This window comes from Gopherus evgoodei, chromosome 8 (genome assembly GCF_007399415.2).
Source record: "Gopherus evgoodei ecotype Sinaloan lineage chromosome 8, rGopEvg1_v1.p, whole genome shotgun sequence".
Taxonomy (NCBI): Eukaryota; Metazoa; Chordata; order Testudines; family Testudinidae; genus Gopherus; species Gopherus evgoodei.
The window spans coordinates 102,141,372-102,155,890 of NC_044329.1; the positions used below are offsets into that span (position 1 = coordinate 102,141,372).

The 14,519-nt window shown below is 39.5% G+C and overlaps 1 protein-coding gene across 3 annotated transcripts; it reads left to right on the top strand.

Annotated features, from left to right (window-relative positions):
* Nucleotides 1-1,424: 1,424 nt before the first annotated feature.
* On the top strand, nucleotides 1,425-13,933 carry ECHDC2 (enoyl-CoA hydratase domain containing 2). Of its 3 annotated transcripts, XR_004001615.1 has the most exons (11): nucleotides 1,425-1,650; nucleotides 4,239-4,306; nucleotides 5,686-5,773; nucleotides 6,318-6,404; nucleotides 7,766-7,858; nucleotides 9,866-9,922; nucleotides 10,326-10,513; nucleotides 10,623-10,740; nucleotides 11,809-11,859; nucleotides 12,182-12,229; nucleotides 13,222-13,265. XR_004001615.1 is itself a non-coding variant. In XM_030572773.1 (10 exons), exons 1-10 carry the CDS (start codon nucleotides 1,512-1,514, stop codon nucleotides 13,297-13,299), a joined length of 897 nt encoding a protein of 298 aa, XP_030428633.1. In that variant the 5' UTR covers nucleotides 1,446-1,511; the 3' UTR covers nucleotides 13,300-13,933. The 3 variants fall into 3 exon arrangements, 2 of the variants coding, with proteins under 2 accessions (XP_030428633.1, XP_030428635.1); XM_030572773.1 differs by lacking the exon at nucleotides 10,623-10,740 and having other exon boundaries at nucleotides 1,446-1,650; nucleotides 13,222-13,933; XM_030572775.1 differs by lacking the exons at nucleotides 1,425-1,650; nucleotides 10,623-10,740 and adding an exon at nucleotides 1,679-2,239 and having other exon boundaries at nucleotides 13,222-13,933.
* Nucleotides 13,934-14,519: the final 586 nt, after the last annotated feature.

Here is a 14,519-nt window from a genome sequence, read left to right on the forward strand (position 1 = left end):
GCAGGTCTCATTGCAGCATCAAAGCCTAATACAGTCATATTGAGAATTTTCTTTTAACATCTGAGAAATTAATTTGGGTCTTTTACAAGACATGATCTGAGTTTTAGAATTAAAGGATAAAGGCTGAGCCCAGTTTATATTCCATGAGCTCCCATGGGAACTAACCTATCATGGGAGCTTGTTACAAGTCATTACTACCACATATATGTAGAACTTTCCAGTAGAGTAGATGGAGGTCTGCAAAATAGCTCTAACAAGGAAATTTAAAGAGCCTTTTGCAGTCTGTAACTATTGTCAAATTCAAATAGCAAGTCTGGCAGAAATGTCCCTTGGAAAAAAATGGATAGCCAGATTACCAAATTATTACATTTTCAAATATTAATTGTACAGCTCTGAGAAGCTGTTGTGTTGTACAGTTGATACATTCCTCAATAATAATAATTAATATCATGCTTAGCACTGTACAGATATTTGTTAATTAGTCAACACACACCTGTGTTGGTAGGTAAGTATTAATATTCCTATTTTATAAGTAAACTGAGGCAATGAGGGTAAGTGAATTATTCAAGCCCACAAAATAAGTCAGATTTAAGATTAGAACTCAGGGTGGTATTGTTCCCCTATAAATTATGAGGAATAAATCATATCCTGTGACAAAAAGGCAGTTCCTGGCTTCTAGTCCTGTACATTAATGGAGTTATATTGTTTCCATCATTGTAGCAACTGAGCATCTCACAAACACTAATGAATCTGCACAACATAATACTATATTATTATTATTTATTATTAACACATATGTGAAGTTTTATTGTTCCCATTTGGCAGATGGGGGAGTAGCACAAAGAGATTAAGACTCAGATCCTTTGGGTGTTAGGTGCCTATACTGTTAAGGATCTGGGCCTAAATGACTAGCATTTTTTTTTCACTAACATTTTTTTATAAAAATGTTTAGATGCCGTGAGTTTTTCCTTCTGGATTAACTTCCATATTCTTTCTAAATTAATTAATTAATTCTGATCCCAAATGAATTATTTAGTCCTTAATGAACCTCCGCAATGCTTAAAGAAAGGGTGGCAGGATCAAAGCCATAGGTTTTGTAGATAGCAACTGCCTCTCATAGAACCTGAAAGACAAGGTGGATGAGATGATATATTTTATTAGATCAGTCTCTTTGGTGAGAGAGAAAAATTTTTGAGCCACACAGAGCAACATGTCACCTCTCCTTGCAGTCCCTCAGTATTTCCTCCCATTTCTGATCGTAGCTTCCCACCATAATTTAAATAAATCAGCAACTTTTTCTGAGCCCCCTTTTCTCCCAGTAGGACAGTGGGTCTTGCCTCCGGCTCCTATTAAATCAGAGCCAAGCCCAGTTGCAATTTTGCTGGAGTGGTGGGTCCTACTTTCCCCCTGCCTTCTGGAGGCTGCAGGAAGCATTTCTGCCAGAGGATGGCGCAGCAGAGCTTCTCCCCAAACCTGAAGGAAGAGGTTTGAAAGCCTTGCAAAACAGCACCATGCTTCGGCTGGGGAGAGCTGCATCTGGGTGCAGGGCGCTCGCCGCTCCGCACCCCCCAGGGGCCGGCGGCCACAGCAAAAGAGCCTCGTCTGGGGGGAAGGAGATCCTGCTCAATGTGCACGACGGGGAAAGCAGCGGTGAGTCTAGAACCGACCCTCCAGTCCCATGGGGGAAGAAGTAGAAAGTCCGGTGCTCGCCATGCAGCTTCCTCCCCTACAATGGAGGTAGCTGCAGGGAATCAGCTCTCATCCCCTACCCTTTCCCCCTGCGCTACTCACGTCTTGGCACACAAAAATGACTCCGTTTTCCGAACTACACCAAGTAACTCTGCTTTCTCTCCTCCCTACCCCGAAATCGTAGCTGGCAAATCTTCCCCTGAAATGTGCGGAGTGTGGAACTGCAGCTGTCCTCCAGGGGAGCTGCAACAATCCAGAAACGGACGAAGCCCCAGGCTACGCTACAAAGCACACAGTCCAGTGTAACAGCTGCTAATAATCATGTGCCCGATCATGATCTGACCCTGCCAGGTCTGTATAGGCAGGAGTAAACTGTCCAGCAGCCAGATTATAACGAGCATTAAGCCAGCTAGAGACGGGCCCGGCCTTTATTTTGAACCCATTTCTAATGCACTCTGAGCCTATCCACACACTATGTATAGGCCATATGGGCAGTATGTTCTGTAACAAAGCAGAACCAGGAATATTGTACCAGAGCTGTTGTCAAACTGTAAGTATTTATTTATAAATAGATAGCAGAGATGGGGCAAAAAACAATTCACATCTACCTCCGAAAAGCAACCATGTTAGAGGATCTGGTTACAAATGGGTAGCTCCTGACCCTGTGTCAAAGGGACAAAATATATTCCAACTGTCACCTTGAACAGGACTTAAATCTTGGACTTGGCAAGACTTCAGTGTAATTCAGGAAGTTGGCTGAAACACTGTTCAGATCCATCTACTCTACTGGAAAGTTCTACATATATGTGGTAGTAATGGCTTGTAACAAGCTCCCATGATAGGTTAGTTTTTCTATAGTGCAGCTGGAATTTTACTGATTTGTGCTTGGGCTCAGAACACCATGTTAAAGTGATTATTCAGGTTGCAAATTTCATAAAGTTCTCTATAATCTTTCTGTCCTACATGGTGTCCTTTATTTGGTCCACAGTTGGCTCCTTGGTACAACTACAAAGACCCAACACAGATGGGCACCAGGAAAAGAGCTGTGCAGGAAGCGTGCAATGAACTTGAATATAAATAATCTGTTCTCTACATTCACTCTGTTTTATTTTTTCTTCTGATGTCAGTAATGTACAGTAATAAAGGTGGGATAACCTTAGGGCTGGAGAAGAGTTGCAGGTCAATTTGAAGATAAGGTAATGTGCCTGTCCACGAGGTCAACACAACAAGCTTTCAAGGAGGTTAACTTGTTCTGGGATTTGCAAAACAGGTTCTCTAGCATCTTCTGCAGTGTTTTGGTTTTGTACAGTTGTCATAGTGCTAGCTTCCGTTGTAGCCCTGTGCCAGCTGTTGCACGTCTTTATTGCTAGTTGACTTTTCTCTTCCATTTGGTCGATGGTGATATCATGCCAACCAGCCAGTCACAAAGGCAGTGGTTTAAATGTACAGATCTTCCAGCAGTGTAGAAAATACCAACATTGTATATTTTGTTGTGGCTCTTCATATACAGCAGCAACATGATCATAGAGCAAATTTGGAGCTGGACAGGACTAGGGTCAGGAGATCTGGTTTCCATTTCTTGCTTTGCTACAAGTTTCCTGAGTGACCTTGGGCAAGTCAGTTCACCTCTCTGCCTCACTTTCCCTAGCTGTAAAATGGGGATGATACTTCACAACATCCTGTGATGATGGGAGACCTATTCATTCTCACTCATGAGATGCTCAGAAGGTGATGAGCACAATAGAAATGCCTGTAAATAAATGAAGAAGTTTATTAATGCGCACTCTTACAGAATGTGTGGGGTATTGGAAATGGAACCCATGTCCCCTTTCTGTTCTGCACCAGTGAGAACTTTAGAATTGGCTTCGCTACAGCACATCACTTCTGAGGCTGTTTTTCTTTCAAGAACAGCATGACACGGAGAAGCTGAATATTAATATTCTACGGACAATGTGTTGCCTTTTTTTGCTGGACTTTGAGAACCTTGAACAAGGCCCCTGATTCTTAAACTAGTGATTACACAAAAGGCTTAGTTATGAGAAATGGATTTGCGTTTTCCAGATGGCTCTGGACAGTGAACCATTACTGATATTGTCCAGTTTGTGCTGTTCTTCTCCTGTAAGCAGTAGGTATGGGAAGATGGTTTTCTCCATTCAGGAAAATACCTGAACAGCTAATCCAAGCAGGAAGACAGTGTGGGAAAGGCAGAACAGCATGCAGAATGGTACTGTTACATGGATCTATTCTGTTCTTAGGTTTAAAAAAAAATGCAAAGAACACCTGGAACTGCCAAGTTGGGCAAGAGGTCCACTTTTAAGTCAAAGGATTATTTATCTACATTTTTGCAGTATTATGTAACCTCGCAATGATTCCGTAGTACTGAATTTCACAATGGGGCCTGGAGGGTTCCATTTAAAACACTCACTTAAGCAGACGACTTTATATTTTTAAACAGTACTTGGGGCTATTGTTGCAAGAAGACTGGCCATGTCAGATGTAAATTGTATCTTTAAGCAAAATGTAACTGAAATTGTTTCTTTTTACTAAAGGAATTGCTGAAATCCTGATGAACAGAGCCCATGCCAGAAATTCACTGGGAAGAGTACTGGTTAATGAAGTAAGTATATCTGCTTCTCTATCTCTAAACCTAAATATTGTTTAGAATTGTGATCAGTATCTAAATGTATCCTGTAGACGTAAAATGGCCATAGTAATTGTAGAAGAGAACACTTAAGCACCCAATCACTTTGTATTTTGGGGTTTTTTTTTAATACTATGTAAGACTTTACACATACGAACTAATTCTCACCACTCTAAAGAGGCTGGGCAATAGGTTAAGTATAGTTACTCCCATTTTACAGATGGGGACACTGCTACATTTTTGTTGGATGCGCCTTCCAGAGCTGCAGTGTCTCCTTTTCCCCACATCTTGGGGCACTAGGAGCTCCTGGGCATTCTCGATCTCAGGTTTCCACTGTCTATCAAAGAGGAAAAACTTAGAGCCTGTTTTGTTGCCAGCTAGGGAAAATGAACTCACAGATCAGAGATGCACCAAAATAAGAAGCAAGAATTTAGAACTTTGAACTATAAAAAATATTTCTGGATAGGGGGCAAGATTTTACTGGCTTTTATAACAACACTAAATGATTCCATTTAAAGAGATGCTGCCATGATTGTTATGGCAAAAAATATATGTGCCTTCAGAATGGTCCCATCTTTTTTACTTTCAGAAATTTCCCTGGTATTTACTATTGGCAATCTAATCCTTGTTGTATCTAGTATATTATTTTATTTTAATCAAATATACAATTTAGTGTTAGTCTAACAGTGAATTTACACAGGTTCATTCACTGACAACCAGTTGTGTGTTTGGTTTCCTTAATATCTGTCCTGCAGTAGGACTGGGTTTCAGAATCAACAAATGGATGGTGTCTGGAAGGTATCAGAACTTCACCCCAAAGCAGCTCTCCATGTAGGTCCATTGTTTGGGCCTAACAACTTGGGCTGGGTTCAGCTTGATGGTCTAGGCCTACTGAGGTGAGGTACCATGTGTGAGATCCAATTCTGAGACTAGTTATGTCCTTTGTTGCTAGGCCAGCAGGGGCTGGGAGTAGTCAAAAGGCAGCTTAGTCCCTGGGGAAAGGAGACTTTGTGTTGGTCATAAGCAACCCCTCTGGTCAAATTGGGGACTGACCTGTTTCAGGGGAAGCCTTGTGCAACTCTGAAGAGGAAGGACAGTCAGGGATGCAGAAAAACTCTGTGGATGGGACTGAGAAGAGGGGAATCCTAAGAGTTTCAGGAGAGGCTTGTAGAAACCATGTGTGGAGCAAGGACCGTCCTTGAGGCTGACTTTCTAGGAGATCCTTATGCCCACAGAGAACAAGGAAATTAAACTTTTATCAAAATATAGGGGTCTTCAGTCATTTAAACATGCATAGCAATTGAGATGCTTGACACATTGTTTTTCTTAACTCCTTTTCTTGATTAAACTCTTAGCTATTCAGAGTTCTAGAAAGTCTCCGTTGTGATGAAAGGATCCGCGTGGTAGTGTTTAAAAGTGAAGTAAAAGGCGTGTTTTGTGCAGGTATGTAACAAATGTTCTGTGACTTGATATTAAAAACAGATACTTTTCAAATTATGTTCTACAGATTAGACTGCTAAGCAACAGATGTAAAAACAAACTTAAGGAAATCAGTTTGACTTTGTGGGGTAACAAGGAACAAACCATTGCCTTGTCCTGGCTAGGCATATGTAACTCCCTGCTTTAGAAATTGAGACCTCAGCAGGCAGAGCAAGGTACACCTGAAGACTAGCTCTTCTCTCTTTATATTACCATTTCTTTCCAGTTAGACCCATCGGCTGCTCATAGAAGGGCACCTACCTTGCAATTTTGAGATTTAACCTCCTTAGGCATAGGACTGTCTAAAAAAGACAACAACAGAGCAGAGCACTCCACAACCATTCTTAACGCCTGAATGCTTGAATTCCAGGGATGCCGCACCTAAGCTCCAGCAGTCTAGAGAGTTGGCATTCCAAGATTGCTTTTGAACTTAACTCAAAAGTAGGCTGCTCAACTGCCTAGTACCTTTCTTCTATCACTGAATTCTTTGTTTTCCTCCACACTTTAGGTGCTGACTTAAAGGAGCGTGCACAAATGAATGATGCAGAGGTTGGACACTTTGTTCACAGGCTGAGAAGTTTAATGGATGAAATTGGTAAATGATCAGTTATAAAACATGTATTTCTATATATGCCCACACTGTGGGGGCAGTCAGTGGTGCTATATCAGGGAAACTTCATAAGGATACCTCCCCTTAAAGGGTAAAACTCGTCCATTCAAGAGACGGTTCTTGGGGCCTGGTCTGAAACTGTGGAATGAACTTCCGTCTAAGGAACTAAGGACTATCTTCTGCTCCAAGTGCAAGGTGCGCCTCTTGGAGCTATGTTCTCTAAGAGAAATAAGAGCAGCAAATACACTCTTTTTTTCAAAAAAGCAAAAAAAACCCACTTCATAGCACACAGAGTTCTCCCTCAGTGGGAGAGGATATGAAAGAATGAACCAGACATGACAGATGTCAGTCATGTCACTTAATGTGTGATACTGGAAGATGCTCAGATACTACAGGGATAGGTGTAATACAAGAACCTATGTAGAATAGTAAAGGAGCTTGGATCATTGAGTCCATTTCTAGTTGGACTAGCCTCTGAAGATTTTACCTCTTTTTAAACAAGAAGTGTGAATTGCAGTCAGTTCTCTTCTTGTATTAATGAATTGTTCTGTTGTCCCTGGAGGGAGATATTTTAGCTAGATGTTTAAAACACAAATGACTCTGACTAGCATATCAATCAAAGTAACAGTAAGAAGAAGATTAATGTATTATCCAAAATACCTGCACCCATATGGGACTTTCATGTTACAAAGCACAAAGGGATGTTTGAGGGAGTGTTGTTGAGTAGTTAGAACCAGGAACTTCAAGATAACACTTCTGGATTCTGTTCCCAACTTTTCTATTCACTCAGTGTGATTTGTTTTTGTTCTTTGCAAGACGTACTTGACCACCAGGTGCCTTGGTTTTCCCAACTTTAAAATAGGAGAGATACTCACCTAGCTCACAAGTGTTGGGAGGCTTAGGTAATGTTCATAAACGTACTAAATGCAGCATGTAATGGTCAGCTGAATTGGACAGTAGTAGGGACTGACCATTTGTAGCCATATAAAATGGAACATGGAGAGTGACTCAGAGTGTAGAATCTGTTAATTGATTGTTTCATTGTAACACATTAAATGTGAACGTCCAGTTATCTCCATTTCAAGGAGGCAGAGCTTTAGTTTGAGGAAAACAAACTTTGTTTTACATTTCAGTGCTTTATAATATGGAATTATTTTCAGAGAGGAGGAGGAAGGAAAAAAGCACAACTTTTTACCATTTGAAGACAGTTTCCTTGTTCCTTTTGACTTACTGAAATCATTGTAGCATCGTACCAAACTTTGAACATTTGAGATGTAATTACATGAAACACTCACTAAAAATCGGCTCCTGTAACTAAACTTTCAAATCTCTTTTGTCTTTAATAGCTGCACTGCCTATGCCCACAATAGCTGCAATAGAAGGCTATGCATTGGGTGGGGGATTGGAATTGGCATTAGCGTGTGATCTTCGAATAGCAGGTATGTGCACTGCCAAATATGGGATATTTAAAGTAATCACTAGGTTTAGTTAAACAACATTTGAAAATAAGCCAAAGGCTGTTTGGTTCCCTTTCTGATAAGCTAAGACAGGAACTTGTGTAATGTAGGAAATGAATAGGCACTTGCCTAAAATTTTGGTGACATACAGCTGTCTCAAATAGTTAAATCTCTTTTGTTTAAAAGGGAAAACAATTTTAGATGAGATATCAATATGAGTTACACTAAAATTCTCTTTGAAGGGGTTTATCTTCTGTTGGTGGTAGGGGTATATGGTTAATGCCCACTAACAGCAGGTCTATTGGGTGACTGATCAGTTCTGGTTTGGTCTAACCTACTTTTAGCAGTGAGGTCCCTGCACATTGATGAGAATAGACCCTTTAGAAAGTACATCGACAGAGGGAGTAGGCCATCCCTATGTACTTGTAACTTGCACAAGATCAGAGAGCTGCTATTTCTTTTCAAAACACCTCCATTATCTCAGATCATATGACAGTTTTACTTTATCATCCAGTGAGCTGGTGTGCACAAGTCTGATCTCAGGCTAATTCCAAGCCTAATCCAGACAGAACCAAAACCACCTCCCCACTTGCATCCATTTCAGGGGGAGTAAGAATCTCTTCTAGAGGCTCCCAGTCCAGTGAGGTACTGCAACTTCTTCAGTGCACCCTGCCTTTGGAATAAGTGTCCCCATATAACTCTCATAATGCTACCAGATTTCCTTCTTATTGTTTAATATCTCTAGTGAACACAGCATATAAATTAATGGGTGAGTTTTTTTTAAAAGTTAGCAAAATGCTTTAATTCCTACCTCCCATCTGAATCTTCGTATCACACCCTTAGTCCCCTTTTTCTTGGGGGAAAAAATGCCAAATTTCCTGGAAGCAGTCAGCTACAAAGTATATTTATGTCCAGGCTGCTCATCACCTAACTTGTAGCTGGGGTTGGTTGGCTGTAGCACCCATCCTCTCTGGCTACCTGAAGTTAATGTTGTAACCTGGCCCATCTTATTCCTGAAATCTCCCAAAATGGCAGTTTGGTAACTTAATGCTCCTTTAAAAGATAAATTTTCTGATTATACAACAGACACCTCCAAGCTGTTTGTCTTAAACAGCTTATGTCTTAAAAAATTCAATAAGAACTAGCATTTGAGGCTGGTCTTCAGTTGAGAATGGAGAGTCTAGCTGCAGGGCCCAGACAGAATGAATGCTAAAGATAAACTTTGCACAGAGATCACTTTCCAGCTGGTGCTAAGGTGTTAGATAGGCAGAGAGACTTTTATTCAGCAAAAGCTGGCATCAAAATTTCTCTTCTTTTTGTGAAACAAACGTGTGTGTGTGTGTGTGTGTGTGTGTGAGAGAGAGAGAGAGAGAGAGAGAGAGAGAGGTGTTTAGGCCAAGATCCGTAGCTCTAGTTTGCTCAGCAAATAGTGTGCCCCAGTCATAAGCAAGTCCACACAAATAGCAGAATGTGACTAATCACTAGTTGGATTTTTGATACCTTTCAATACAAACTGATGCATGTTTAGCATGAAAGGAATGTAGCCACTTGACACCATTGACTCTAGTGCAGGGATCAGCAACCTTTCAGAAGTGTGTGCGCTGAGTCTTCATTTATTCACGCTAAGCTTTCGTGTGCCAGTAATACATTTAACATTTTTAGGTCTTTTTTTTGTAAGTCTATAATATGTAACTAAACTATTGTTGTATGTGAAGTAAATAAGGTTTTAAAAATGTTTAAGAAGCTTCACTTAAAATTAAAATAAAATGCAGAGCCCCCCGGACCGGTGGCCAGGACCTGGGCTGTGTGAGTGCCAATGAAAATCAGCTCACGTGCCGCCTTTGGCATGTGTGCCAGAGGTTGCCTACCCCTGCTTTAGTGGGATTCATCCACTGGCATTCTCCGAGTGAAAATGATCTTAGTGTAATGTTAACAGCTATCTTCTGTTGTGAGAAAGTAACTTACTAAAAAAACTTTATTTAAAAATAGCTTCATCAGCTAAAATGGGCCTGATTGAGACCACCAGAGGACTTCTTCCAGGTGCAGGTAACCTATCTTCATTGAATCTTCTAATATTTTCACAGTTCCATGTGAATTTTACTTTAGGGTACTTGAAAATCCTTTCAGATACAAAGGAAGTGTTATCTAGTAGCCAGTGCAAGGAGCAGGGAGTCAGAACTGCCGCGTTTCTGAGCTCTGCTACTGACTTCCTGTGATCTTAGGAAGACATTTCACCCTTTCATTTTCCCCTTTATACAATGTGTGAATACTTGTTCACTCCACCGAGGTGCTGTGACTTAATGTGTGAAATGTTGAGCTCCTCAGCTGACAGGCTATAGTGCATAGTACTTCTAAAACACCATGTTTTTCACATGTATAAACAGGTAACACACAAGTGGTTTTTGCTATTTGTTTCTCAGAAAACCCTAATGTGGTATATTGTCTTAAGGTGGAACCCAACGCCTGCCCCGCTGTATTGGAATAGGTCTTGCTAAGGAACTCATTTTCACTGGCAGACAAATTAATGGACAACAAGCACTCTCAATAGGATTAGTAAACCACACAGTGCCACAGAATGATGAAGGGGATGCTGCTTATCAGAGAGCATTAACTTTAGCTAAAGAAATTCTTCCTCAGGTCAGTATTGTTTATTTGGCTCATATGTTTTGGCTACTTTGTGGGACATGGCTAGCTTCTTACCTCTTTCTATGAAATATTAAAATCTTGGGACTTATTTTTCTTAAAGCATCTTCAACCCAGATTCAATTCAGTGCATGTGCAAATGATGCAATGTAGACATCTACTGTTGATTTGTGGGCACAATCAGACCTCTAGTTGTCATTGCTTACACCAGCAAAAAGGAGGTAAGCTTTGAAAATTACACCTTTGAAATTAGTGTGAGAAACAGAATTTTTTTTTTGTTTCCTTTTCCTGAATAGGATCTGAATGACTCCATCAAAATAGCCTTCATCTTCTCCCACTCAATTAGCTGTTGTATTTTACTTCTATTAGGAATGGTAGGAAACTAACGGTTCCTTAGCATTAGAACATAGATTATTATTATTCTGTGCATCAAACACATATGACCATCATACACTGTTTGAAATAACACTGTACTGGGACTGCTCTCTCTAAAGTGGTGGCACTGTACACATCCAGCGTAAAAGTAATAACTTTCAGTCTGCTTTTTGTCTTGCTAATTTGTCGTGCAGTGGTACTTAGCACTGCTGCTGTTTCAATGCAAGCTGTGAGCGCACAGTAGCTCTGACAGTCAGGCCATATATTTGGGCAAGAATGCATATTTAGGCACTCAAGTCTGAAAACTTTGGCTTGAATACTTAAGTACATTCTGTTATGAACTGTAGACAGCCTTAGCTTTTTTGGCTATATATAGTATTAGCTTTACTGCAAACTCCTGAAGACAAGAGCCTGCCTTTGGAAGAAGCTGGGTAAATAACTTACTTTTCAGTTTGACAGTTCCAAAAAAATAAAAACAAAACAAAAAAACCATGGTTTTGAGTTAAACTGAAAATTATTTTTCAAAATTTCCAGATTGTCAAAACAAACAATTTAGACTCCTCCATTTTAAAATGGCCTTTTTTAAAAAAAAGGTAGAAGTTGAAACATTGTTCTGAAAATATTGAAACGAAAATTTTTATTTTTTAGGGGGGGGGGGGTGCAGTTCCTTGTCAAAAAAGAGACCTAAACATGAATTTAAAAAGTCTTGCCGTTGCCAAATCTTTATTTTTATTTTTTTTGCTGAAAGGTGTGTGCAAAACATTTTGCCCTGCCCTATTTGGAAGAAAAAATAATTTTAGGAAAGTTCTATGGACTGTTACACAGGAAGTCAGACTAGATCACAATGCTCTCTTCTGACCTTGGAAGCTTTAGTGTACACTGAAGTGACTTCAGTTATCTATCTTGTTTTAAAGGCTCCCATCGCTGTGAAAATGGGTAAACTGGCAATAAACAGAGGGATAGAGGTAACTTTTTTTTTTTCTTCAAAAATTGAAGAGCCACTTGTAAAAATGTTTAAAACAGTCATGAAGAAAGTTCTGTAAATGGATTCTAATCCCTATTTTCAATAAGGGATCAGTCTCTTTGTAAGTGACTCCTGAGGCATGAACAAAATTAACAGTTTGGTAGAGCAGGAGTCTGACTCCACGTTAGCTGTAAATACTAGAACAGTAATGCTAGGGTTAGAGTTAGTAATTTAATACTAACTCTGACATTTAATCATGGAAAATACTCAAGGGTACTGCACTTTGAACGCTATGTACTTCAGAGATCACTTTTTCCCTTCAGGTGGATATTGCATCGGGGATGGCTATTGAGGGAATGTGTTATGCACAGGTATGTTATCGTAATCTTTTTTTTTTAAATCACACTGTACATTTCCTAAATACTGTAATAGCCTCAACCTCCATGAGATAATGCGTTTAATGGCTAAAACTCATACAAACATTTGAAAACTTACTGAAGTCCCTTAGCGTTTATCTATATTGTAGCTATTGCAGAATAACTATCCTGCAATAACCTCATCTATGGAGACACTTACTCTAATCCACTTCTGAATTAGTTGAACTGATTCAATCTTAAATCACAAAAAGGTATACACTTACTCTGGAATAATAGTGTCCATGCCGTCTTTGCAGCATAACTGTTCTGTTTTAAATTCACACCCTGACTTATTCCACAATAATTTTCTTGTATAGGCAAGCCCTTAAACATGGATTTAAGTTTTACCTTCCCATTAACAGGGTTCCTCTGAATGCTAGTTGGACTCCTGTACCTGCCTCAGACTGAACTTGGTCCATCAAGGCCCTAACTTGATCATCTTACTGAATAAGAATTGCATGTTTTACTAGATTTAGCCATATGTCCCCATGTATACAATTTCTAGCATGGGCCCTTACATTGTGGTGATTTGGAAGCTGGTCGAGTTGGACACTAGATTCCTGTTGTACTGTATGTATCGGGTTTTCTGGTTAGGCTGAACACAATATTTCAGGAGCATGCAAGACTTCTCTTCCAGTGGAATATTTTCTTATCCTCAAAAGGCGTTATTTTGGGCTTGTGGATCTTACTATACATAATGGAGGACAGTGCCATTAAATTCAATGGCATTGTCCACTTGGACTGCATCAAGTACTAGTGCTGTGCCCTGCACTGAAAGTTATTTAACCTTTTCCTCCTTGTAAGATGTGACAGTTGACCTTCTTTCTTCCAAGATGTTGATTTAATATCCATAAAAGCTTTTACTTCTAAGTATATTGACAGTGATTTCAATTCAGTATTGGCTGCCTAACTTTACAAAATAAACTGCTTTTATTATATTAATGCAGAATATTCCTACAAGAGACCGCCAGGAAGGAATGGCTGCCTTCAGAGAGAAACGTCCACCTCAGTTTACTGGGGAATAGCCCTCCAAGGATTTCCTTATTCCAGGGCATGATTCTTTAGGAAGTAAAATGGAGATGCGCACTCCTAAACTTATTGGAAATTATTAAATATTAAATTCTACAAGCTTAATTCTTTGCCCTGGACACTGCTACAGTCCTGGACACTCCATAGAAGACAGTTTTACAAGGATAATTAAGGTATTGAACAGTTTCACTAACAGAAAAACAAGGCTTTTTAGACAGTAAGGCTATGAATGATTAAAATCATATAGGAGACTGAGATTGTACACTAAGCTGTCAGGAGAGACAAAGCCTTTTGCTATTGGTCCAAATCCAGATCAGGTTCACAGTGAATGAAAGACCAGTACAGTGGTCCAGCTGGAAGAATTTGTCTCAGTTCATTTAAAGTAGGCACTATACCTACTTGTAACTACAACAGATAGGCCAAATGGGTAAATAAGTTTAATGCCCAAACTAGCCTCTTATACCTAGTACATGTAGGTGTTCAGGCTTGAAAGGCAAAGCATAGATTGCTGTTCGTCACGGGATTGGGCCTAAATTAATTTCAGAACTCACTACCAATTTTTTTAATGCAAAGTTACTTTGTTTCTTCTTTATATTGTATGTAAACCACAAATAAACCGTGCCTTAATTCTTTGTGTGATTTGCTGTGACGTACTGGGTGCTGGCAAGGACCAGTAACTTGCTGTAATATTATAACCAGAAGTTTCCATGTAAATACTTCCCTTTTTAAAAAAATATATATTTTCACTAACATTTTTCTATTTTAAAAAATATCAACTTGGCCAGGGCAGGAGTAGTACCTGAAACTACTTTACTCAGTTTGAAACTGCCAACTAGAAATATAGTGTACACGTCATGAAATTCTAGAAGTCTGAGACAAGAGCTGGAATAAATAGTTAATAATAGGCAACTAGCTACAAGGCTTTAAAAAAAATAGTTCACAAATTGATAGTTCCCTGGTTCCGAGCTAGGTGTTTGAAACTGCTACAGTAGCTTCTAGGAGCAGATCTCTGGAATTTTAAAAACTGTGCCCCCAAATAGGTTTGTTTAAAGACTTAACAATTGAAAGACTTCAATAATTTAAATTAAACCAGTTAAAGAGTGCCCTATACTACTAGTGCTGCATTACTTAGATTTCTAACAATCTGAAAATGAAAGTTGACTCACCTGAAATATAAACAGACAAGTAAATCTGATAAAATTCATTTAACTACCTC

Excerpts from the sequence above, each read along its gene's own strand:
- ECHDC2 (XM_030572773.1), top strand. The coding sequence starts at position 1,512 with ATGCTTCGGCTGGGGAGAGCTGCATCTGGGTGCAGGGCGCTCGCCGCT. Across the intron at positions 5,774-6,317 it reads AAAAGGCGTGTTTTGTGCAG|GTGCTGACTTAAAGGAGCGT; the intron begins GTATGTAACAAA and ends TCCACACTTTAG. Across the intron at positions 6,405-7,765 it reads AAGTTTAATGGATGAAATTG|CTGCACTGCCTATGCCCACA; the intron begins GTAAATGATCAG and ends TGTCTTTAATAG.